Source organism: the organism of the source record quoted next, unplaced genomic scaffold, assembly GCF_019419815.1.
Source record: "Pyrus x bretschneideri cultivar Hongxiangsu unplaced genomic scaffold, Pyrus_bretschneideri_v1 Contig12, whole genome shotgun sequence".
Lineage (NCBI taxonomy): Eukaryota > Viridiplantae > Streptophyta > Magnoliopsida > Rosales > Rosaceae > Pyrus > Pyrus x bretschneideri.
The window spans coordinates 3,336,541-3,363,067 of NW_025999413.1; the positions used below are offsets into that span (position 1 = coordinate 3,336,541).

General features: G+C 35.5%; 2 protein-coding genes and 2 pseudogenes across 2 annotated transcripts; 3 read left to right on the plus strand and 1 right to left on the minus strand.

Annotated features, from left to right (window-relative positions):
* Positions 1–7,130: 7,130 nt before the first annotated feature.
* On the minus strand, positions 7,131–9,618 carry LOC103955775 (pentatricopeptide repeat-containing protein At5g39350). The gene has a single exon (XM_009367679.3). It carries the CDS (start codon positions 9,590–9,592, stop codon positions 7,565–7,567), a length of 2,028 nt encoding a protein of 675 aa, XP_009365954.3. The 5' UTR covers positions 9,593–9,618; the 3' UTR covers positions 7,131–7,564.
* A 1,610-nt stretch (positions 9,619–11,228) lies between these two features.
* LOC103955776 (transcription initiation factor IIB-like) lies at positions 11,229–12,221 on the plus strand. Its single transcript, XM_009367680.1, has one exon. It carries the CDS (start codon positions 11,229–11,231, stop codon positions 12,219–12,221), a length of 993 nt encoding a protein of 330 aa, XP_009365955.1.
* Positions 12,222–13,256: 1,035 nt separating this feature from the next.
* Positions 13,257–14,221, plus strand: LOC103955777 (annotated as a pseudogene).
* A 10,108-nt stretch (positions 14,222–24,329) lies between these two features.
* Positions 24,330–25,999, plus strand: LOC103955778 (annotated as a pseudogene).
* The last annotated feature ends 528 nt before the right edge of the window (positions 26,000–26,527 follow it).

A 26,527-nucleotide genomic window follows, 5' to 3' on the forward strand; every position in this document is an offset into this window, starting at 1 on the left:
TTCTGAGAGATTTTAATTTTTTTAATAAATCTAACGGTTGTTTGTACAATATTTGACCAATCCCGAAACTACTGAGCACCAGTGTGACATCCCACATCGCACAGGGAAGTGATCCTTATATGTATATTCCCATCCCTACCTAGCACGAGGCATTTTGGGAGCTCACTGGCTTCGGGTTCCGTAGGAACTCCGAAGTTAAGCGAGTAGCGCGCGAGAGCATTCCCAAGATGGGTGACCCATCGGGAAGTTCTCGTGTGAGTTCCCAGAAACAAAACCGTGAGGGCGTGGTCGGGGCCCAAAGCGGACAATATCGTGCTACGGTGGTGGAGTGGGGCCGGGAAATGGCCCGCCCCGGGTCGGGATGTGACAATATGGTATCAGAGCCTAACCCTGGTCCCGTGTGTGCCGACGAGGACGTCGGGTCCCTAAGGGGGGTGGATTGTGACATCCCACATCGCACAGGGGAGTGATCCTTATATGTATATTCTCATCCCTACCTAGCACGAGGCCTTTTGGCAGCTCAGTGGCTTCGGGTTCCGTAGGAACTCCGAAGTTAAGCGAGTAACGCGCGAGAGCATTCCCAGGATGGGTGACCCATCGGGAAGTTCTCGTGTGAGTTCCCAGAAACAAAACCGTGAGGGCGTGGTCGGGGCCCAAAGCGGACAATATCGTGCTACGGTGGTGGAACGGGCCCGGGAAGTGGCTCGCCCCCCGTCGGGATGTGACAACCAGTCAACAGTATACCGTCAAGAACCCACAAGAGTTTTCCCTCCAACTAGGAGGCCAATCACAGCGCAACACGTAACAAATCTAGAAACTCTCTTCTATAAAAGGGGATCATTCTCCCACAATAATCTATAATGTCATTTATACTAAACTATTCACTATAAATCATTAAAGGAGAGATTGAACCTATGTATTTGTGTAAACCCTTCACAATTAATGAGAACTCCTCTACTTCGTAGACGTAGCCAATCTGGGTGAACCACGTACATCTTGTGTTTGCTTCCCTATCTCTATATCTTTACATACTTATCCACACTGGTGAGCGAAGTAATCTAGCGAATGTCACAAACTTGACACTTTCTGTTGTACCAAAGTCCTCGCCGATTTTGTGCATCAACATTTGGTGCCGTCTGTAGGAATCAATACGAAAAGTCATGTTGTTTCTCTCTCATTTGTTCATCTCACCACCGTGAAACCCTCACAACCTCCACCGTGAATCTGCAGAAACCCAAGAACCAAACGCTTGCACAGTTACAGCAAAACCCAAACTTCAGTGAAAAAACTCATAAATCGAATCCCGGAAACCTATTTTTGGGTTGTGGTAGCTCCCACACTCTCGCCGTCGTCATCCTACTCATCATCTTCGTCCCATCGCCGCTGCCCATCTACGTTTGAACTGTTGTTAGTGGTGCAAGGGGAAAATCACATCGATTAGTGCTTCATAGTTTGGGTGATATATGTGATCTACGAAGCCCAGCCGGAACCATCGTCATCGGACTCGAAGAACGGCAACAAATCGGAAATCTCTCTTGCGGCTGCCATGTGTGATTGTAGCTTTTCGGGTGTCTCCTGATTGTACCATACTTGATTGCAGCTTCTCGGGCGTCTCCGGAAATCTCTCTTGCGGCTGCCATGTGTTGTATTCAATTAGGATTTCAAATAGTTTCCTGAAATTCAACTTGTATTCACTAATATAGGTTATTAAAATCCTTAAAAATTCGGGTTTATTCAATTAGGTTTATAAAAAAATTTACTATATTTTAGGTGTATTCAATTAGAAATTTATTTTAAATAATTAAAGAATTTGAGAGATTTCATAGTGTACTTTTAAGCATTCATAAATCTCACCTCTCCCGCTAAAATTTCAAGGGAATTGAATCAAGTTTTTACATGAAGTATCTAAAAATCAATTAAACTTCATCAAAATTCATGAATTCATAAATCTATTAAAATCTCTCAAAATCTCAATTGAATACACCCCAGTCATTTTTTTCAAGTCAAAACACAAAATTGTGTTGGGTTTTTAGAGAGAGAATTGGGGAGGGAGGGTTTGACCTTTGAGGTTAATGGTTGAGTTGGGGGGATAATTTTGGAGCTAATTTTAGAAATGAGGCTCCTAGGTTTAAAATGGGAGGATTGTGGTTATGTACACTAGTGTGCTTATGGCGTTTGGGTAATTGGTGTGGTTAAATTTAGTTGTTATTTGGTTGATTAAGATAATTACTTGGGCATTAACAAACTTAATTAAAATTTTGAGGACATAATAATGATTATGTTTCAACATGCAAATCGTTTCTATTTTGTACATGCTAAGTACGTTAGAAGAGTCAAGTATCTCTTTTTGTACATGTTAACAAAAAAGAAGCAATGTCCGCCTATAAAAAGAGATCATGCATTGTCGTGAGTAACTCAAAATGATCTTACATTTGGGATGATAGAGACACAAATGAGAGAGTTTTATTGGAGGCTAACATGGGTTATAGGAGAGAAAACTTCGGTAATGTTGCATGTTTAGAAAACATGGGTTATACTAAGCGGGACCATCATAGAGTTGCTATGATTAAAATACCAAAGAGTTTAAAGTTTTTGTGTGAAGTGACTTACAAATGACTTGATCAGATAACCCCACTAAAATTTATCGCATTTATTAAACCTACTTATTGATAGGATCTAAAATATTTATCCATTGCATGTTACGTATGTCATTAATAAGATCAAGTAATACAGTCAAAGAAACGATACTATTTATTTATTTATTTTATTTTTTGTCAAAAAGAAACGATACTATTCGAGGGTTGATAACTTTCATAGCTTTTTTTTAATTTTTTTATCAAACATAAAGATGAAAAAGAAACAAATTAACACTAAATTAATTACCAAGGTACCTCGCGTCTTTAGACCATTTCCAATCATTGGGCTAAAACCTAAAATTTTTAGCCCAAAAACAGTTTTTCTACTCCAACCTTTCTAGCCTAAATTTTTTAGCTTGAGATTACTAAAGAATAAATTTAGGCTAATTTTTTCTTTTAAAGTAATTTAAAAAAAAATAATTTGTACACTATCATAATTTAATTTTATGAACATTTCAACCTTAAAATATTTAAATTCCGATAAATATTGAAAAATCACTAATTTTGGGTGAATTTTGAGTTAAATAATTTTTTTTAAAATTATTTTAGCCGTCAGATTTAAATTTAGACCGTTAGATTTTTTTTTTTTTACCGTTAGATTTGATTATATTCGATCTCAGCCGTTGAATTCAATAAATCCTGAAATACATGCTCATGTGGGTGGGGTCCCATTGGTGGTGCCCACACCATTTTCTATGCTAAATCTTGGGGGGAATTTGGCTTTTGTTTGACTTATAGCTTTTAGCCCACACATTTAGCATGGGTTGGGTTGGGGGGGGGGGAATAAAATCTAAAAAATAGCATTTAGCCCAAAGTTGGGTTTGGTCTTAAGATATTGAAGCCATTAATTTAAATCAATTTTTTTTAATGCGAAACGGCATAAAGTTCATTCAATAAAAGTGAATAATAGGCTACTCGGTACAAAACGAGGAGATATCCTTGTCAAGTTAATCACAATTTATGGGTTTGTTTAGAAATGATTTTAAAATGACTAAAAGTGTTTTAGTGAAATTGATTTTAGTTTCAAAAGTGTTTTTTTTTTAATGAAAAAAACACCAGTTATGTACGATTATAGGAAAGACTTCAAATACTTTTTCAGGATCCACTTGGATTTTTACTAAACGTTGATTTCAAAAACATTTTTGCAAAAAACACTTTCAATCATTTTTAAAAGTACTTCCAAACAAACCCTATAATAGACCCTATAGTAGGGTTTGTTCTTCCAAACACCAAGTACAAATTAAATCAAATTAATATACTGAGAATTGTCAACAAGAGATAAAATCAATATCAAAATCAAAATCAAACACAAATCCTTAATTTAATGTCGCAACGCAGAATGTCGTGCAAATATCAATCAGTATTCTATAGAGTGCGCCTCATGGTTACAATTGCGTTGCCAGCATGAGCATAAAACCATTTCTCTCACGACTTGTTTGCATACTAGCTCTTAATTCAATGGTTTTGTACGTCGAAAGATATCATGAATTCGAAATTCTTCATTTCTGATTATGAAAACGATCATATATTCACATTTTGTGATTGATTTTAACGTTAAATCCAAAGAAGTCTCGTCCACCTTACCTTCATTTTGTTAAGCATAGTTGATTACATAAAATAATCAAAGACTTGGATCTCTAATTTGGAGTTTTCATTAGGCTTAACCCATGTAATGTTCGATGCCGTTTTCGCTTTGCTAACAATTTTTGCGCATTGAAATTCAAATTTTGAACATAAAAATGGAGCATTGTTAAGGGAATTATGTCGTTTTTGTCATCCAATTGCCGGATGAGTTGCCGTTTGTCGGCAGGCGATCCAAATTTTGCTAATTAGAGTAATTAAGAAAAGAAATTCTTAAATTAATAGAAATGGTGCTTTCTGCAGACTGTAGCTGCAAATCCATGACGCATTTGAATTCTCTCCTTTGTCACGACTCATGCACCAAGTAAAGTTGATTAGAAATCATAGAAAGATGATTAGAAGAAGTAAAGTAAATCCATTAATTTGGTAATTAGCATGGAAGCTTCTAATTAAGTTCTAATGCAACATCCACAAAAATTTGTAGGGTAGTGCTATTCAGTGTTATCTACACATTTATTTTTACTTCTCACACACCCCTCTTAATTTTTGGTTGTCGGGTTGAAAAGAATTGAAAAAAATTAATGAGTAAAAATCAACAAGAGCCTGTAAAACGTCAAAATTGGTGTGTAAATAGTATTTTTCGAGATTATATTGATGGAGGGGATAAAGTGATTTAGTGGGCCATGGAACCTTTTTGTAAGTGGTTTGTGCACTATATGTCGTTTTCTTTTAGGGCAAAGAAGTGCAAACTTTAGCTGTTGCCAGAAATGTGATAAATTCCAGCTGGGTTTGAGAGAGACCGTGGAGTTTGGCATGCCAAAGTTTGTTACTGCGCCTAATTTTATATGCTGAAAAATGATGATGTGAGAACCGACAAGGAATGTCCAACGATAATCGAACATGAATTAGTTGTAATTGTATGCCCTACAACTTTCAAACACATGAATCAAATCTTATTTTCAAAATATAGAAAGTAAAGAAAGATATAGAACGAAACCGAAATGTATCTCAATCTTTCAAGAAATTTCTAAGTTCAAAGCCCCAGAAATGTTCATACGATTTTCACGAACCATTGGGCTACTCTTTTCATACCCCTAGTAATAATTTTATTCCATTAGCTTCTTCCCATTAGGTTCTTCGATTTGTTTGGATATACTACTCTATCTATGGCTGCTCTTGTTGATTCTAAGGGTTACTCCCCCTCTTATTGTAACCTCTCTCCACCCGCTTTCACTCTATCAATTATTTAAGCTCTCGAGCTAGTAAACGTACCACTCAAATTATAATTAATTTCTTATAAATATCAATGTATGTAGCTCGGAATTAAAATTGAGTTGGATGAACCATGCAAACACTTATCCCCAGTGTGTGATTTTAACAATTGCTTGAGATTGTGAAAAGACGTGTTGAATGTCATAAGGGATGATTGTATTGTATTTCGTCCAAGTTCCCAATTCTATTTGTCCAAACGCCTAAAGTCGCCGCTAACGACGTTGATGCCACAAAGCCCCTGCACCACGCACGTCCATATGCATGTCGTATCGATCGTGTCAAACTTTCCTCATAGATTTTAGAAGGTTCAGCTGAGACGACGAGTCGTTTTTTGTTGGATGACCAAATGATGTGTCGACCTTGACCTAGACAAGGTAACGTGTCGGTTGCGTCATATTAGTCAATCCCCAATGTCTAATAATCTGGTGGGTTTGTTGGGCTCGCCTGATACATAAGTTCGGAATTCTCCTCAACTTGAATTTTCGCTTTTGTCAATGCATAGCATTGTCGAATGAGTCAGACTTCTTTTCAAGTTGATTTTTTCAAATAACAAGATGTCCAAAAAAAAATTAGGAAAAAACCAAACTTAATCAATGTGTTGAATTAAAGTGATAACATAATGAAAACACAAAGAAAAAACAAACATCAAGAAAAGTGAAAATCCGAACGAAATACAAAGACAATATGCACGATGTAACTTAATAAAAGGGAATTGTTATTAGCACTCAAAAAATCTTATTTGGCACTTCAAGTTTTCCATAATTAGAAAGAAAAATACACTTGTAAGAAATGTAGAACGAGATTTTTGAAGTGCTAATAACAATTCCCTAATAAAATTAATAGTTTATTTCTACTAGGTAATGGAAAATTGATGCTATTATATTTTAATAGACTACACTTCGTGTCGTGTGCCTAGAACATGAAAACGAGAAAAGGAATTGATGCTCCTCTCATGCCAAAATTGGCAATGCTATTGACTAGGGTTTAGCTAGCTTGCCAAAAAAAGTTGCTACACCGACATGCTAGATCTCAGATTTTATTGCTTAATTTAATCTTCTCTCTCAAAGTCCTAAAACACTAAATAAAAATTAAAGCAAGAATATATGCGGGTCCACCAAAAGCTCATCTCATATGGACAGAGAGCAATGTCAACAAAAATAATCAATAACGTATAAATAATAAAAGTAACGGCTATAATAGTAGGTACAATTTTATTTTATATAAGATTAAGTTCATTAAAATCTTATATGTACGTACAATAGAATAAAAATTGCTAAAAAAAACAGTTTAAATATAAGGAAAACTAATGAAAAAGATTTGAAAACTTTGAATTTTAACGATAAAGATAAAATAAAGTGTGTAGTGAATAGTATGAAGATTGATTTTTTGGTGTAAAAATGTGATTTTTCGTTAAAGTGAGAAGACTTTTTAGTTGTCATTAGGCTTAATGTGAAGTGAATAGTACTATGAACTTTTCGCTAAATTTCCCTTAAATATATTTATGAGAAGACTTTTTAGTTGTCATTAGGCTTAATGGGTTTCAAAGGTCATATGATAGAAATCCATTTATGTAGTCGATATACACCTACATTTATACTAGGTAGACCAATTTTTTATACGACACTAGCAAACCATATGATATATAACTAATAAAAAATAAACACGTTAATCAACACTTAATAATAATCCACATGTCAAATAATTTTCAAAATATAATTTAAATTAATGGTCTTCCTAGCATTGTCCTACAAACATACCCCATCCAAATCCAACTACGTAATTACAAGAGCAGTCAGCCAGTCAGCCTTGCTCCTCTTCAGACCGAGACTCCAACCTCCAATAAGTATTTCCCTTTGAAACTTAACCAACTCGATCGTCGTCGGACTTGCAACACTTTTTTTCAAACTGCTCACGCATTCATGCTCAACGCCATGGACAACGTACTCCCCCCCAAACAGGGTCCTCACCATCTCGATCCGATCATTCGGGCCCCGAACATTCCCCACAGCGGTAACAGTGTCTCCCTATTCATTTGGTCCTCACCATTTCTGTTTTCAAGAGATGCTCTAGTTGTTTCACATATTTCTGACCTCAACCAGACTGTGAGCTGGTGTTTTTCTTAACCCGATTTCATTCATCATATGTCTCATATTTTCTGCATCTTTCCACCTTCCCACTGCAGCATAGATTTTGGCCATCAACACATAATTTCCTGTATTTTCTGGCTCGAGCTCAAAAAGCCACTTAACAGCCAACTCTCCCAGCTCAACATTCTCATGTATCACACAGGCACCGAGTAGTGCACCCCAAATGGCATGATTAGGCTGAAAGGGCATTGATCTAATTAGATCATAAGCTTCTGCCAACCGACCAGCGCGACCAAGAAGATCCACAATGCACGTGTAGTGATCAGTTTGAGGACTCACGTTTGGGTCTTCAAGCATGAATCTGAACAATCCTAAGCCCTCGTCCACCAAACCGGCATGGCTGCAAGCATGCAAAACAGAGGTAAAAGTGACATCGTTTGGTCTCACCCCAGACCGAACCATATGATAGAAAAGTGAAACGGCAACCTCGCCATGGCCGTGCATTCCATAACCAGCTATTATCACACTCCACAGGATAATATCTCTCTCTTTTTCTGGGATTTCATTAAAAATTTGGTGAGCATACGCTAAACTTCCACACTTCGAATATGAATCAATCAAACCAGTAGCAACTTCAATACTTGAAAGAAACCCAGATTGTACTACATAACCATGTATATTCATTGCTTGATGCAAATCAACAAGAATGGTATATGCAGGAAGCAGACTGTTCAAGGTTGCTTCGTTGGGTTGTACTGCTTCCATGAGCATCTGTTTGAAATGTTCAATCGCCGCTCTACCAAGCCGATTATGAATGCAGCCGGAGATAATTGCATTCCAGGGAACTGTTCTCTTTTTTGAAGTCTTTGCAAACACTTGAATGCTGCGATGAACACAATTGCATTTTGAGTACATGTCAATTAAAGCGGTCTCCACCATAACATCAGATTCGAGCTTTTGCCTAATAGCCCATGCATGCAAGCACCGTCCATGCTTTGATAGATGCAAGCTCCCACAGGCTGAAAGAAGAGAAGCTATAGTTACGAAATTGGGTTTTACACCTTCCCGCTGCATCAGCCAACAAAGTGCCAATGCACTTCTTGCATCACCATTCAAAATGTATCCATTGATCATACTCGTCCAAGTCACCACGTCTCTCTCACCCATGCTATGGAAAACTAATCGTGCCTCATTCATGCTACCACACTTCACATACATATCCACCAATGCATTTCTCAGCTTTATCATTTTCCCCAAACCCTTCTCTTCGACAAAGGCATGAACTCGTCTTCCCAACACTATCTCCTTCAAGGAACCAATAGCCGGCAACACAGAAACCACAGTGGCGCAATCCAGCTCCACACCTACATTCATCATCCAATCAAAAATACCCAAAGCTTCCTTGGCACACCCATTCCGAAAGTACCCACTGATCATGGTATTCCAAGACACTACACTTCGTTCTCGCATTGCATCAAAAACCCTTTTTGCCGATTCCTTCTCCCCGCAACTCATATACATTGCCACCAAAGAGTTCTGAACAAATCCATCCAAATCGAACCCACAAACTACCGTTCTTCCGTGAATGACAACACCAACATCAATCAAGGACAACTCACCACAAGCCTTAATCACAACCGGATAAGTAAATCTATCCGGGCAACACTTCCCTAAGGCCACCATCTGCGCAAACACGTCTAGTGCCTCATAGGGTAATCCATTGCATACATACATCCGCATCAGCGAAGTGTACAAAAATGAGCTCCGGTCAGGCAATTCGTCGAACAGTTTGCGCGCGTACGGAACGTGACTGCATAAAGCGTAAGACTTTGCAAGATTTGAGCGGACTTGCGGCGAGACTGAGCCTGATGTGATGAGGCGGCCATGGAATTGCTTAGTTTTGGCGACGGATCGAGTGGCTGCAGCGGCGGCGGTAAAAGCCCGAGTTGGGGCGCTCATCAAAGTCAATTGGCGCTTTTGTTTCAAACCATGGTTCGTCAACTGGTTCATTGGCATTAAACGGTGCGTTTGGTTGGGATCAAACGGTGCGTTTGATTTCACTTTTAAACTAAAACAAAAGCATATATATATGCAGAGAAATGCAAAAGAGACTCAAAAAGTAAGACTCTTTTATGAACTCTTTGTCACCTTATTTTTTTACATAATATTTTATAATATTGGTATGAGAATTAATGTTAAACAGTAAGGTGACAGAGAGTCTATGGAAAGTCTCACTTTTGAAAAAAAATTTTAATGTACCCAAAAAACGTGAACACCAAATGTCATGATACAATTGGAGACATTCTCTCCAATTGTATGATGACATGTGGTGTTCCACTTCCATCCCATATTCTAAGAAAAATCTCTATGCTTTTGAGAGAGTTTCCTTAGCATTTCTCATGTGTGAATAATCAAGTTTCAGGCTGTGTTAGTTTGTGGGATTATGAGCCTAAGATTAATTGATTATTTATGTTTTTTTTTAGTACATCGATATTTTATACTAAAAGGAAGAGGAGTTCGGTTCTGCCACACAATATGCAACCTAATTTGGTATCGAATTCGCCATCCACGAGATTCAAACCTAAGATCTCTCACTTTCAAGTGAAAAGAAATACCACCAGATCGTAGTATTGAATGACTGGATTATTTGTGTTTTAGAGTCAGGCTTTTATCTGTTGTTGTATTAAAAATAAATGTTAATTGGCATTTAATATACTATTGTTTAATTATGCAATTTTGTATGTCTATGCAAGGGTAGGGCTAAATATGAAACACAAATTAAAGGCAAACTGAGATTGGATAGGATTTGGAGCAGCAATAATAAGCTTAATTGGTACTATGATAATCCTTGGGTACTCACTATAGTGAGTATTCATTTTTGTTTAGTCCGGTAATATTTTAAAACATATTTAATTGTTTTAGAAAATAATGGACATGTTATTAATTTTTTTTCTTTAAAAAACAAGAAACATGTAACATCTTATTATTGAGAAAAATCAACAAGTGCAAAAGTATGAGTGGTCATCCAATTATCATATGACATTTGGTGTGCCGAATCGTATACCTGACATACTAAATTTTATTTCCATATAATACTCACTAATTTTTATTTCTATTTTTTTTTAAATGCGACAACTTGTGGCAACTCACCGCTATGGGAAATTTCACTATGCCTGTGGTCACAATCTAGCAGACTCATCAGTTTGGAACATCAAACTCGAGACCTTCCACATTTTTTTTGTTTATCAAGGAGTCGCAATCCACGCCCTTACTATTGAACCACTTATCGTAGTTCATATAATACTCACTAATGAGTACCTCTTAAGTGTTATTTTTTTCACAAAATAATTTCTTATTCCCATCACTAATGTTTTGGGATAGGGTTTAAGTCGGTCACATATAGGAGTCGGTGGTCTTATTAATGTCAGGAAGCTAGGGCTCTCCTAAGTTTTATTAGCAACTCTTCTTAATTTGCTCTGTTTTGTAAGGAAATATTCGACTCAAAACAAATCCCTACCGGACTAGGAGAACTAGCTTCCCATCCCACCACTATAAAACATATAATCAGAGACCCCAAAAAATCTAAAACAAGAAAGCCTACGTACTGCAAGAGAAAAGTTACTGCCTCACTCACTCTCTCTCTCTGAAAATCATGGAAACTGATGAACAGTTCTGTTCAGATTGCAAGAAATACACACAAGTTGTGATTGACCATCGGTCGGGTGACACGATCTGCACCGACTGTGGTTTGATTGTTGAAGCCTTCAGCATCGATGTCACGGCCGAGTGGCGAAATTTTGCGGATAAGGATCCCAAGGAAGACCGGGCTCGCGTCGGTGCATCCTTGGATCCTTTGCTGGATAATGGCATTCTTACCACTTGTGTTTCCCAAGAAAAGAAGCAAAACAAGAACAGGGATAACGCCGAAGGCGTTGTTCCTCCAAATAACCTGTTGAATAACGTTGCGACGTCGAACCCTCAAATGTCTCTCGCAAAAGCTACGGAATACCTCGAAGCCATGGCTTACCGGCTAGACAAGCATAGCCTTCCCGAAGGCGTACTATATGATGCCAAAGTGCTATATAAGAAGGCCGTTGACAAGAAGATCTGCAGGGGGAGAAGGTTTGGTGCTATGATGGCCGCTTGCCTGTTCCTTTCTTGCCAAGAAAACCATAGTTCGCGAACACCAAAGGAAATCGCCGGGGCTGCCAATGGACCCTCCATGAAAGAAATTACCAAGATGGTAAAAGTGTTGAAAGAAGAGCTGGAGCTCGTTTCCAAAGCTACAGACGCTGGGGACCTATGGCGGCGATACTGCTCGAATCTTGGCATGAACCGTATTCAGGATCGGAAGGCTGTGGAAGAGACTCTGAAGAACTTGGCGAAGCTTGACATAAGGAGAAGCCCTACATCTGTTGTGGCAGCGGTTCTGTACATGATAGTGAAGCTTGCTTCCAATGGCAAAACTGTTGAAGATGTCCAGCAAGAAACTGGTGCTACCGTGGGGACGATTAAAAGCACATACAAGGAGATTTATCCCTATGCTTCAACGATAGTACCCAACTGGTACTGCAAGTACTTGGAGGACCTCAAGAAACTGAACACTCGTTCAAGGTCTAGGGCAAAACATTATTGTAGTTCCTAATTGATCCATATCCAGCTTGTGGAGTTTGTTGGGATCAAGTTGTTTCCACTCTTAATTAGTCGTACCATTATTATTTTGACCGTTGGATTTATATTTTAGCCGTCAAATTATATCATTATTGTGGTGTGTTCCAGTCCATGACATGTAGTGTTCCGCTTCATATTCTAAGTGCACTAAAAAATATCTCCACTTTTGAGAGAGTCCCTTAGCATTTCTCATGTATGAATAATCAAGTTCTCAAGGCTTTGTTAGTTTGTGGGATTAAGAGCCTAAGATTAATTAATTATTTTTATTTTAGAGTCAGGCTTTGGTATATTGGTGTTCAGAAATAATTGTTAATTACTATTTGGTACTATCGTTTAATTATACAATTTTGTATGTCTGTGCAAGGGTAGCACTAAATATGAAACACAAATTAAAGGCAAACTAAGATTGGATAGAATTTGGAGCAGCAATGATAACCTTAATTTGTACAATGTTTATATTATATTTTGTTTCAGAAATAATGGACAAGTAGTTATTATTATTATTTTTTAACTTAAAAAAATGGAACATGTGACATCTTATTCTTGAGCAAAATTAGCAAGTGCGATAATACGAGTGATCATCCAATTGTATTATGACATTTGATGTACTATGTCATATTCCAGACACACTAAAAAATTTCTCGTACAATACTCACTTTAATGATTACCTCTAGGTGTTATTTTTTTTTACAAAATAATTTCTTATCCCTATATCACTTTAGAAATTTGATGTTTTGGGAAAGGGGTCAAGTCGGTCACTTATAGGAGTCGGCGGTCCTATAAATATCGGGAAGCTAGGGCTTTCCTAGGTTTTATTAGCAACTCTTCTTAATTTGCCCCGTTTTGTACAAGGAAAGATTCGACTCAAAACAAATCCCTACCAATCTAGGAGAACTAGCTTCCCATCCCACCACCATAAAACGTATAATCAAAGACCCCAAACATCTAAAACAAGAAAGCCTACTTACTGCAAGAGAAAAGCTACTGCCTCTCTCTCTCCGTGAAAATCATGGAAACTGATGAACAGTTCTGTTCAGACTGCAAGAAATACACACAAGTTGTGATCGACCACCAGTCCGGTGACACAATCTGCACTCACTGTGGTTTGATTGTTGGAGCCTACTGCATCGATGTCACCGCCGAGTGGCCAAAGTTTGCGGATATAAGGATCCCAAGGAAGACCGGACTCGCGTCGGTACTTGCTTGGATCCTTTGCTGGATAATGGCGTTCTTACCACTTGTATTTCCAAAGAAAAGAAGCAAAACAAGAACAAGGACAACGCCCATGGTATTGTTCCTCCAAATAACCGGTTGAATAACGCTGCGACGTCGAACCCCAAAATGTCTCTCGCAAAAGCTACAGAATACCTCGAAGCCATGGCTCACCACCTAGACAAGCATGGCCTTCCCGAAGGCGTACTATATGATGCCAAAGTGTTATACAAGAAGGCCGTTGACAAGAAGATCTGCAGGGGGAGAAAGTTTGGTGCTATGATGGCCGCTTGCCTGTTCCTTGCTTGCCAAGAAAACCATAGTTCGCGAACACCAAAGGAAATCGCCGGGGCTGCCAACGGACCCTCAATGAAAGAAATTACCAAGATGGTAAAAGTGTTGAAAGAAGAGCTAGAGCTCGGTTCCAAAGCTACAGACGCCGGGGACCTATGGCGGCGATACTGCTCAAATCTTGGCATGAACAGTATTCAGGATCGGAAGGCTGTGGAAGAGACTTTGAAGAACTTGGCGAAGCTTGACATAAGAAGCCCTACATCTGTTGTGGCAGCGGTTTTGTACATGATAGTGAAGCTTGCTTCCAATGGAAAAACTGTTGATCGAAGATGTCCAGCAAGAAACTGGTGCTGCCGTGGGGACGATTAAAAGCACATACAAGGATCGATTTATCCCTATTCTTCGACAATAATACCCAACTGGTATTGCAAGTACTTGGAGGACCTCAAGAAACTGAACAGTCATTGAAGGTCTAGATCAAAACATTGTAATTCATCAAACTTAATGCACAAATCATAAATTGCTTAGTGAAGTTAGAGGTTGTGAAATGTGAGGTGAGCTTTTGGTTTGGCCGGAACTATCCAAAAGAATCCTTAAAATCGGTTTTGCAAAAACATGTTAAATTGAAATAAGTTCGAGGATGTTCAGTACACTTACTCAAAAAAATCCATGCCAGCCGGAAAGACAAGTTCTAACTCTAAGAGTCTATTTGGTACTCTACTTGAATCTAACTTTTTAAATTTAAAAACAATTTTTAAGTTTTAGTCCTTAAAAACTTGTTTGATAGGACTATTTTAAAAAACTGAACTTAAAACTAACTCAAAAATATCGTCTATTCTCTAAAAACATACAAAGTGAGTTTTTAAACTTAAACTCACTCTTTTCTTTTCTCTCCCTCCTCTCCACTCACTTCAAATCTATCTCTTTTTTTTTTCTTTCTCTCTCATATTTTTTTTTTTACATTTTTCGTCTCTCCTCCAATCTGCTCTTAATTCTCTCGGTTCTTTCTCTCACTCCTCTTCCTTTCTATCTCGTCAGATCCTCTCGCTGCTTTCTTTTTCCTTCAATCTCTCTTACTTTCTTTTCTCCTCTCTCATCTTTCTACTCTCCTGCGGCCTTCTCTTTTTAGATCTCTTTGTCTAGTTTAAGTCGTAAGATTTAAAAATTTTAAATCGCAAACCAATCAAATTTTTAAGTCTTAAACAAAATTGTTTTCAAGAAATATTTTGAGAAATGATAAAAATTTTCAAATAGAATACCAAACAGACCATAAACCTTTGTAATAAGATCATCAAAATATTTCGACCAAAAAAAAAATGAAAAAAAGATCATCGAAATAAGTTGTAAACGTTCAGTTCGTTACTTTCAGAGGGATCCTTAAAAGCCATTGTTTTGTAAGAGACAAGTTCTGTCTATAATTTATTGTACAATTCTTAAAACAAGCTCTAACTTCTAACCATTAAACATGATAGAATATGAATTGGGATGAAATAGACCCAAAGCAAAGGTTGTATTGATAGGCCGTAATAAAAGAAATTGCACATTCAGAGGCCCAAAAAATTTGGGCTGACCAGATTTGAGCGCCAAATCCAGATCAAATCAGAAAGCCCACAGATTTGCTTGTAGGCCCATTCCCGATCCCGAATCGAAAAATTGGAAAAATATTCGGTATTACGAACACCATAGCGCACGTGGATGTGACATGTGACCAGCATAGATGTGACCTGTGACCTGCACAACCTTCTTCCTATTTCCATACTTTCTCTATGTCATCCTATTTATATGGTCACGGTTAAGTCACGTTAACATTTTATATTTCTATTACTCTTTGTTTTATTATTTTTATAAAAAATTAATATAAAATGTTGATGTGGTTTAATCGTGACCACACATCACATGAGGGCATGGGGAGAGTATGGAAATGAGAGGGTAGACAATCCACCTCTCATCCCTAGATGCACCCTAGGCTGCTGGACCCGGCTTCTCTACCCTCCCAGTTCTCACACACTCCCATCTCCTCCTATTTTGTGTGGTTACGATTAAGTTACGTCAACATTTTATATTGATTTTTTTATAGAGATAATAAGACAAAAAACAATAGTGATATAAAATGTTAACATGACTTAACCGTAATCATACAAATAGAAGGGGATGAGAGTGTATGAGAAATGGGAGGGCAGAAAAGCCAGGTCCCTAGTCTGCAACACCACCATTAACACATAGCAATAACCACAGGACACAAAGTTGAGATTTTATTATAAAATTAATTGATAATTGGTAACATGAAGAGTAACTTAATTTACTTAAAGTCCATGCAACGGAGACAACATGCTCACCCATATATGAAGAATTTTCAAATCTAACACGTGAACAATACAGCGAAACGACGTGAATCTTGTGCTGCCGTTTGACTTGTGAGAATCATAAATCATTACCGTTCACATGTTATCTATTTATATACATAGTTTTATTATATAAAGGAAGGTTCATTGATTAGGTAACAAGGACAACCAAAGTTTCCATAAAATAATTGTAACCTAACATGGGATGGGAATTTTATACGCATAGTACTTTCTCTCCCCCAATATCTCTTTCAGTTTCAGACAAACTGCTTCGTGCTAATTAATTTTCTACCTTTCCAATCTAGAGCACCATGACATTCGGAATTTGCAATACCGATATCAATTCACTGGTGGAAATCACTTTCAATTACCTTATAAGTTACTTTTATTCATACCGGGAAATATTTTGTAGAAATAAAAAATTTAGCATTTTTTTCAATAAAAATGTGGCCTAATCATCACTGTTTCTTGGCGATTTTGTAAATTTATACAAAAATTGTTGTAAAATTTATTTTCTTTCACCTTCGTCACAGAGAGGTTTGAAAACTTTGTTGATATTCTAAATAGATGGAGTCCTCGTTTCAACAATATTTTGTGCCACACTACAATTTTTGTCCATTTATTTTTAAGTTTTCATTTTAAATATTCTACTATAAAAACATTTGTGGCTCAATAAACCGTAAAATCGTTTCCAAATGCCTTATAATGTTTTCCATAATACTGACGGAAAATATTACGGGAAAATAAAAATTTGGCATTTTTCATAAAAAAACGTGGGTCACACTCACAGTTTTTAGTTGGTTTTACAAATTCGTACATAAATCATCGTTCAATCTATTTATTTTCACATTAGCCTCATTGTGAAGTATTAAAAAATAAAATTAAGACTTTCCATTGATATTCTCGAGGGTGGAACCCCATTTTAACAATGTTTGGGCCTCACTACTATGTTTTTCATTTATTTTTTTAGTTTTCGACTTAAATATTCTACTAAATATACATTTATTGCTTCATAGACAGTAAAACCGCTTCCAAATGCCTTATAAAGTTTATCTTAATGCTCAAGAATATTTCACCAAAAAAATAAAAAAAGTTTGCATTTTTAACAAAAAAAACGTTTTAGGCGGGCTCGACACAAGTAAAATGAGGTGAACTCCGCTCACACAAAACGAGGCACACCGAGTGCACAAAACACAAGGCAGACCCTGTGCTCACAAAACAAGGTGGGTTTTGAGCACGTAGAACGAGACGGGCTCTACTCACAGAAAATGGAAAGGGGGCTCCACATACGAAAGATGGGTAGCAAAACAAGGATATATATATATATATATATATATATATATCTAAAGAAATTTGAATCTAAATAAAGTAAGGTAGGAAGAAAAAAAAAATCAATGGAAAAATAAAAAAAAGTAGAAAATAAATAAATAAAATAGAAAATGATACGATCGGTACTTTTCCATCGATTGAGTGGATGATAAGTCGCGAGGAAGATAGTGACTGTACCTCGCATAAGTCGCTAGTATCATAACGATCCTGGCTTTTCAAATGGCTTTTTTTTTTTCTTTTTTTTTTTTTGTTGTTAATTTTTCTTGTATTTCTATTACCTTAACAACAAACTATCATATTCATGTTCTTCAAAATATGTTATTTCGTATAAAATATTTTAAAATTCATATCTAAACACTTGTACTCAACGATTTAGAATCTAAGTTTAAAGATATTTAAATTTAATAATGGTTACTCAAATAAAGTAAATAAATTAGAATAGGGAAAGATCGGTAGTGTGGTACCGATCCTAGCCCTAAATCATCTTTCAATCTATTTATTTTCACCTTCGCTTTCAGTGAAGTTTCGAAAATTAAGGTAACACTTTTCGTTGGTATTCTTGAGGGTAGAACAATTTACAATGATTTGGGCCTCACTACCATATTTTTACTTATTTTTTAGTTTTCGGCTTAAATATTCTACTAAATATACATTTGTTGTTTAATAAGTAGTAAATCCGCTTCCAAATGTTTTATAAAGTTTTCCTTAATGCTCAAGGAAAATATTGCATGAAAATAAAAAATTTTGCATTTTTAACAAAAAAACGTGGGTGTTAGGAAAAAGAAAAAAAAGTAGAAAATAAATAAATAAAATAGAAAATGATACGATCGGTACTTCTCCGCCGACTGAGTGGATGTTAAGTCGCGAGGAAGATAGTGACTGTACCTCGTATAAGTCGCTAGTATCATAACGATCCTGGCTTTTCAAATGGCTTTTTTTCTTCTTTTTTTTTTTGTTGGTAATTTTTCTTGTATTTCTATTACCTTAACAACAAACTATCATATTCATGTTCTTCAAAATATGTTATTTCGTATAAAATATTTTAAAATTCATATCTAAACACTTGTAATCAACGATTTAGAATCTAAATTTAAAGATATTTAAATTTAATAATGGTTACTCAAATAAAGTAAATAAATTAGAATAGGGAAAGATCGGTAGTGTGGTACCGATCCTAGCCCTAAATCATCTTTCAATCTATTTATTTTCACCTTCGCTTTCAGTGAAGTGTTGAAAATTAAGGTAACACTTTTCGTTGGTATTCTTGAGGGTAGAACAATTTACAATGATTTGGGCCTCACTACCATATTTTTACTTATTTTTTAGTTTTCGGCTTAAATATTCTACTAAATATACATTTGTTGCTTAATAAGTAGTAAATCCGCTTCCAAATGTTTTATAAAGTTTTCCCTAATGCTCAAGGACAATATTGCATGAAAATAAAAAATTTTGCATTTTTAACAAAAAAACGTGGGTGTTAGGAAAAAGAAAAAAAAGTAGAAAATAAATAAATAAAATAGAAAATGATACGATCGGTACTTCTTCACCGATTGAGTGGATGATAAGTCGCGAGGGAGATAGTGACTGTACCTTGCATAAGTCGCTAGTATCATAACGATCCTGGCTTTTCAAATGGCTTTTTTTTTCTTTTTCTTTTTTTTGTTGTTAATTTTTCTTGTATATCTATTACCTTAACAACAAACTATCATATTCATGTTCTTCAAAATATGTTATTTCGTATAAAATATTTTAAAATTCATATCTAAACACTTGTAATCAACGATTTAGAATCTAAATTTAAAGATATTTAAATTTAATAATGGTTACTCAAATAAAGTAAATAAATTAGAATAGGGAAAGATCGGTAGTGTGGTACCGATCCTAGCCCTAAATCATCTTTCAATCTATTTATTTTCACCTTCGCTTTCAGTGAAGTTTTGAAAATTAAGGTAACACGTTTCGTTGGTATTCTTGAGGGTAGAACAATTTACAATGATTTGGGCCTCACTACCATATTTTTACTTATTTTTTAGTTTTCGGCTTAAATATTCTACTAAATATACATTTGTTGCTTAATAAGTAGTAAATCCGCTTCCAAATGTTTTATAAAGTTTTCCCTAATGCTCAAGGACAATATTGCATGAAAATAAAAATTTTTGCATTTTTAACAAAAAAACGTGGGTGTTAGGAAAAAGAAAAAAAAGTAGAAAATAAATAAATAAAATAGAAAATGATACGATCGGTACTTCTTCACCGATTGAGTGGACGATAAGTCGCGAGGGAGATAGTGACTGTACCTTACATAAGTCGCTAGTATCATAACGATCCTGGCTTTTCAAATGGCTTTTTTTTTCTTTTTCTTTTTTTTGTTGTTAATTTTCTTGTATTTCTATTACCTTAACAACAAACTATCATATTCATGTTCTTCAAAATATGTTATTTCGTATAAAATATTTTAAAATTCATATCTAAACACTTGTAATCAACGATTTAGAATCTAAATTTAAAGATATTTAAATTTAATAATGGTTACTCAAATAAAGTAAATAAATTAGAATAGGGAAAGATCAGTAGTGTGGTACCGATCCTAGCCCTAAATCATCTTTCAATCTATTTATTTTCACCTTCGCTTTCAGTGAAGTTTTGAAAATTAAGGTAACACTTTTCGTTGGTATTCTTGAGGGTAGAACAATTTACAATGATTTGGGCCTCACTACCATATTTTTACTTATTTTTTAGTTTTCGGCTTAAATATTCTACTAAATATACATTTGTTGCTTAATAAGTAGTAAATCCGCTTACAAATGTTTTATAAAGTTTTCCCTAATGCTCAAGGACAATATTGCATGAAAATAAAAATTTTTGCATTTTTAACAAAAAAACGTGGGTGTTAGGAAAAAGAAAAAAAAGTAGAAAATAAATAAATAAAATAGAAAATGATACGATCGGTACTTCTCCACCGATTGAGTGGATGATAAGTCGCGAGGGAGATAGTGACTGTACCTCGCATATGTCGCTAGTATCATAACGATCCTGGCTTTTCAAATGGCTTTTTTTTTTTTTTTTTTTTTTTTGTTGTTAATTTTTGTTGTATTTCTATTACCTTAACCACAAACTATCATATTCATGTTCTTCAAAATATGTTATTTCGTATAAAATATTTTAAAATTCATATCTAAACACTTGTAATCAATGATTTAGAATCTAAATTTAAAGATATTTAAATTTAATAATGGTTACTCAAATAAAGTAAATAAATTAGAATAGGGAAAGATCGGTAGTGTGGTACCGATCCTAGCCCTAAATCATCTTTCAATCTATTTATTTTCACCTTCGCTTTCAGTGAAGTTTTGAAAATTAAGGTAACACTTTTCGTTGGTATTCTTGAGGGTAGAACAATTTACAATGATTTGGGCCTCACTACCATATTTTTACTTATTTTTTAGTTTTCGGCTTAAATATTATACTAAATATACATTTGTTGCTTAATAAGTAGTAAATCCGCTTCCAAATGTTTTATAAAGTTTTCCTTAATGCTCAAGGAAAATATTGCATGAAAATAAAAAATTTTGCATTTTTAACAAAAAAACGTGGGTGTTAGGAAAAAGAAAAAAAAGTAGAAAATAAATAAATAAAATAGAAAATGATACGATCGGTACTTCTCCACCGACTGAGTGGATGTTCAGTCGCGAGGGAGATAGTGACTGCACCTCGTATAAGTCGCTAGTATCATAACGATCCTGGCTTTTCAAATGGCTTTTTTTTTCTTTTTCTTTTTTTTGTTGTTAATTTTTCTTGTATTTCTATTACCTTAACAACAAACTATCATATTCATGTTCTTCAAAATATGTTATTTCGTATAAAATATTTTAAAATTCATATCTAAACACTTGTAATCAACGATTTAGAATCTAAATTTAAAGATATTTAAATTTAATAATGGTTACTCAAATAAAGTAAATAAATTAGAATAGGGAAAGATCGGTAGTGTGGTACCGATCCTAGCCCTAAATCATCTTTCAATCTATTTATTTTCACCTTCGCTTTCAGTGAAGTTTTGAAAATTAGGGTAACACTTTTCGTTGGTATTCTTGAGGGTAGAACAATTTACAATGATTTGGGCCTCACTACCATATTTTTACTTATTTTTTAGTTTTCGGCTTAAATATTCTACTAAATATACATTTGTTGCTTAATAAGTAGTAAATCCGCTTCCAAATGTTTTATAAAGTTTTCCTTAATGCTCAAGGAAAATATTGCATGAAAATAAAAAATTTTGCATTTTTAACAAAAAAACGTGGGTGTTAGGAAAAAGAAAAAAAAGTAGAAAATAAATAAATAAAATAGAAAATGATACGATCGGTACTTCTCCACCGACTGAGTGGATGTTAAATCGCGAGGGAGATAGTGACTGCACCTCGTATAAGTCGCTAGTATCATAACGATCCTGGCTTTTCAAATGGCTTTTTTTTTCTTTTTCTTTTTTTTGTTGTTAATTTTTCTTGTATTTCTATTACCTTAACAACAAACTATCATATTCATGTTCTTCAAAATATGTTATTTCGTATAAAATATTTTAAAATTCATATCTAAACACTTGTAATCAACGATTTAGAATCTAAATTTAAAGATATTTAAATTTAATAATGGTTACTCAAATAAAGTAAATAAATTAGAATAGGGAAAGATCGGTAGTGTGGTACCGATCCTAGCCCTAAATCATCTTTCAATCTATTTATTTTCACCTTCGCTTTCAGTGAAGTTTTGAAAATTAAGGTAACACTTTTCGTTGGTATTCTTGAGGGTAGAACAATTTACAATGATTTGGGCCTCACTACCATATTTTTACTTATTTTTTAGTTTTCGGCTTAAATATTCTACTAAATATACATTTGTTGCTTAATAAGTAGTAAATCCGCTTCCAAATGTTTTATAAAGTTTTCCTTAATGCTCAAGGAAAATATTGCATGAAAATAAAAAATTTTGCATTTTTAACAAAAAAACGTGGGTGTTAGGAAAAAGAAAAAAAAGTAGAAAATAAATAAATAAAATAGAAAATGATACGATCGGTACTTCTCCACCGACTGAGTGGATGTTCAGTCGCGAGGGAGATAGTGACTGCACCTCGTATAAGTCGCTAGTATCATAACGATCCTGGCTTTTCAAATGGCTTTTTTTTTCTTTTTCTTTTTTTTGTTGTTAATTTTTCTTGTATTTCTATTACCTTAACAACAAACTATCATATTCATGTTCTTCAAAATATATTATTTCGTATAAAATATTTTAAAATTCATATCTAAACACTTGTAATCAACGATTTAGAATCTAAATTTAAAGATATTTAAATTTAATAATGGTTACTCAAATAAAGTAAATAAATTAGAATAGGGAAAGATCGGTAGCGTGGTACCGATCCTAGCCCTAAATCATCTATCAATCTATTTATTTTCACCTTCGCTTTCATTGAAGTTTTGAAAATTAAGGTAACACTTTTCGTTGGTATTCTTGAGGGTAGAACAATTTACAATGATTTGGGCCTCATTACCATATTTTTACTTATTTTTTAGTTTTCACTAAATATTCTACTAAATATACATTTGTTGCTCAATAAGTAGTAAATCCGCTTCCAAATGTCTTATAAAGTTTTCCTTAATGCGCAAGGAAAATATTGCAGGAAAATAAATTTTTTTTCATTTTTAACAAAAAAACGTGGGTATTAGACGGGCTCGATGCAGCCAAAACAAGGTGGACTCCGCTCACACATAACGAGTTGCACCTGGTCCATAGAAAACGAGGCGGGCTCCACTCGCAAAAGACGAGCAGCAAAACAAGGATATATATATATATATCTAAAGGTATTTGAATCTAAACAAAGTAAGGTAGGTTTGACAAAAAAATAAAAATAAAGTAAGGTAGGAAGGAAAAAAAATTCAATAGAAAAAGAAAAAAGCAGAAAATTAATTTTCTTTGTGCACCCATCTTCTTATTCAATGGATAAATATGTTGTTTTTTCAAAGTATTTGTGCGTGTTAATCGTTACAAATGATATTTTTACTCTATATTAGACTAAGAAAAAAGAAAGACTGATGATTTGAATTCGAAACTCAATAGGATGAAGAGGGAGGCCCAATCCATACCATGACAATCCACCATTTACTTGTGCATGTTCAATTTGGGCGTCGTCGACTGGCGAAGAAATTAAGTTTGCTGTTGAAGAGGCAGAATAACCTCGGATTGCTGTAGTGCTATAGTGCACAGAAGGTAATGAATTTCACCTTGCTTCGTCAATTTTAATTAGGGTTACGATTTGGGGTTTAGGTTTTGAAATTTGATTTGTATGATTGAGGATATGTGAAAGACGCTTTTTTTATTTCACTTGATACCAAGGTTGGAAAAGAAATAAATAATAAAGAGGAATTCGAAAAAAGCAAATAGGGACCGTTACATCAAGATAAAAAAATTGACAAAAATAAATGTAATCAGGTTTTAATCTGCCAAATATGAACCGTTAGATCAAAATCAAAAGATTGGCAAAAAAAAAAATTGAATGTTAATCTAGACTGTTGATCAACGGTCTAGAAATCGAACAGTTCACAATTGTTCAAATATTAGCATTGGACAGCTGGATCCCTTGCCACTTGGGGCGGAGCTGACCGTCACTTCCCATGCAATGGAGACAACATGCTCCCCCGTATATGAAGAATTTTCAAATCTAACATGTGAATAATACAGCGGAACAACATGAACCCGTTGTGGCCGTTTGACTTGTGAGAATCGTTACCGTTCACATGTTATGTACTTATATACATAGTTTTATTATATAAAGGAAGGTTCATTGATTAGGTAACAAGGACAACCAACGTTTCCATAAAATAATTGCAACCTAACATGGGATGGGAATTTTATACGCATAGTAGTTTCTCTCCCCCAATATCTCTTTCTGTTTCAGACAAACTGCTTCATCCTAATTAATTTTCTACCTTCCCAATCTAGAGTACCATGACATTCGGAATTTGTAATGCTGATATCAATTCACTGGTGGAAATCACCTCAAGAAAGATCATCAAACCATCATCTCCCACTCCTCATCTCAACAGAATTCTTAACCTCTCTCTTTACGACCAATTTTTTCCTTCGACTCTATATCCAACCATCCTATGGTTCTACGAAAACCATAACGATTCCGGTTTTGCTTCCGAAACTTCAGAGACCAGAACATCTCAGCGCTTGCAAGAGTCTCTATCAAATGCTTTAGTTCACTTCTATCCACTGGCCGGCTCAAAAGCTCGGCGTTGGTTGAGTGCAACGATGAAGGGGCTCATTTCCTGGAGGCCCAAGTTAACTGCCAGCTTTCAGACTTTCTCAAACAACCCAATCCCGAGTTGATCAACCACTTTATTGCCGATAATGATCCCGAAACCGCCCAATTAGGTTTGGGACATGTACTTTTGTTTGTTCAGATTAGCTTTTTCAACTGTGGAGGAATCGTTGTTGCTATATCCCCTTCACACAAGATTGCAGATGCAGCATCACTCCTCACATTCGCGCGAACATGGGCAGCAATAAACCGCAACGATGGAATCCTCGGAGTGAAATTGGTGCAACCGGAGTTTACTGGAGGGTCTTTGTTGCCTCCTAGCAGAGATTTACCCTTGCTGTCCATCAACGCCACATCGAAAATCCAAAGTCAAAATTTAGTTACAAGAAGGTTTGTGTTCGATGTCTCAAAGATAGCCGGTCTGAAGGCCAAAATTGGGAGTGCAGTCCAAACCTTCATCCCATCACATGTAAACCTAGTTCTGGCTATCATATTGAAATGTTCTGTTGCTGCTTCCCGTCAATGCCAGCCTGAGAGTTCGACGAGGGCAACGGTGCTGTCCCAGATGATAAGCTTCCGCAAAAGAATGGTCCCCGAGATATCAGAAAATGTCATGGGGAACTGGTTTTGGCCACTACAAGTGGTATTCAGAGCAAATGAGACCGAGTTACACGAGTTAGTGAGCAATATGAGGCAAGCAGCGACAGATTTCTGGAAGATATTTAAATGTGAGGAAGGATTCTTGGTGGTGTCTGAGTTCATGAGAAAGCAGGCTGATCCTTTTAAGAGGAACGAAGGCGTAAACTTTTACAGGACCACAAGCTTGTGCAAGCTTCCTGTATATGAAATGGATTTTGGCTGGGGAAAACCTGCGTGGGTCACCAACCATATCGTCCAAAAGAACGTAATTCGGTTGCTGGACACAAAACAGCAAGATGGTATCGAAGCTTGGGTGACCCTTGATGAACAAGAAATGGCCATATTTGAGTCTGATCAGGAGCTTCTTGAATTTGCTTCCGTCAACCCCAGCATCATTTGCCATTCCGGGCCGGTCCTGAGGTTTCTAAGGCCCAGAGCAAGGATCTAAATTATTTTTCTCGACACTTATATTTCACTTTATCATCATTCTATCATTCTTTGAATGCCTGAAATTATTTGTTAATATCGGAATAGTTCCCTCCTTTTATTGATCAAATTAATTTTTTTTGTGCACCTATCTTCTTATTCGATGGATAAATATATTGTTTTTTCAAAGTACTTGTGCGTGTTCATCGTTACAAATGATATTGTTACTCTATACTATACTAAGAAAAGGGGAAGAATGATGGTTTGAATTCGAGACTCAATAGAATGAAGAGGAAGGCCTAATCCGTACCATGACAATCCACCATTTACTTGTGCATGTTCTTTGTCTCTCCACCACCTCGGACTGTTGTAGTGCACAGAAGTAATGAATTTCACCTTGCTTCGTCAAGGGTTTCGATTTGGGGATTAGGTTTTGAAATTTGATTGGTATGATTTAGGATCTGTGAAAGACCCTCTTTTTATATCACTTGATACCAAGGTTGGAAAAGAAATAAATAATAAAGAGGAATTCGAAAAAAGCAAATATGAACCGTTATATCAAGATCAAAATATTAACAAAAAAAAAAATTTGTAACCAGGTTTTAATCTTCCAAATATGGACTGTTAAATCAAAATTAAAAGATTAGCAAAAAAATTGAATGTTAATCTGGACTGTTGATTAACTTTCTAGAAATTGAACAGTTCACAATTGTTCAAATA

Coding starts and splice junctions, on each gene's coding strand:
- LOC103955775 (XM_009367679.3), bottom strand. CDS start 9,592: ATGCCAATGAACCAGTTGACGAACCATGGTTTGAAACAAAAGCGCCAA.
- LOC103955776 (XM_009367680.1), top strand. CDS start 11,229: ATGGAAACTGATGAACAGTTCTGTTCAGATTGCAAGAAATACACACAA.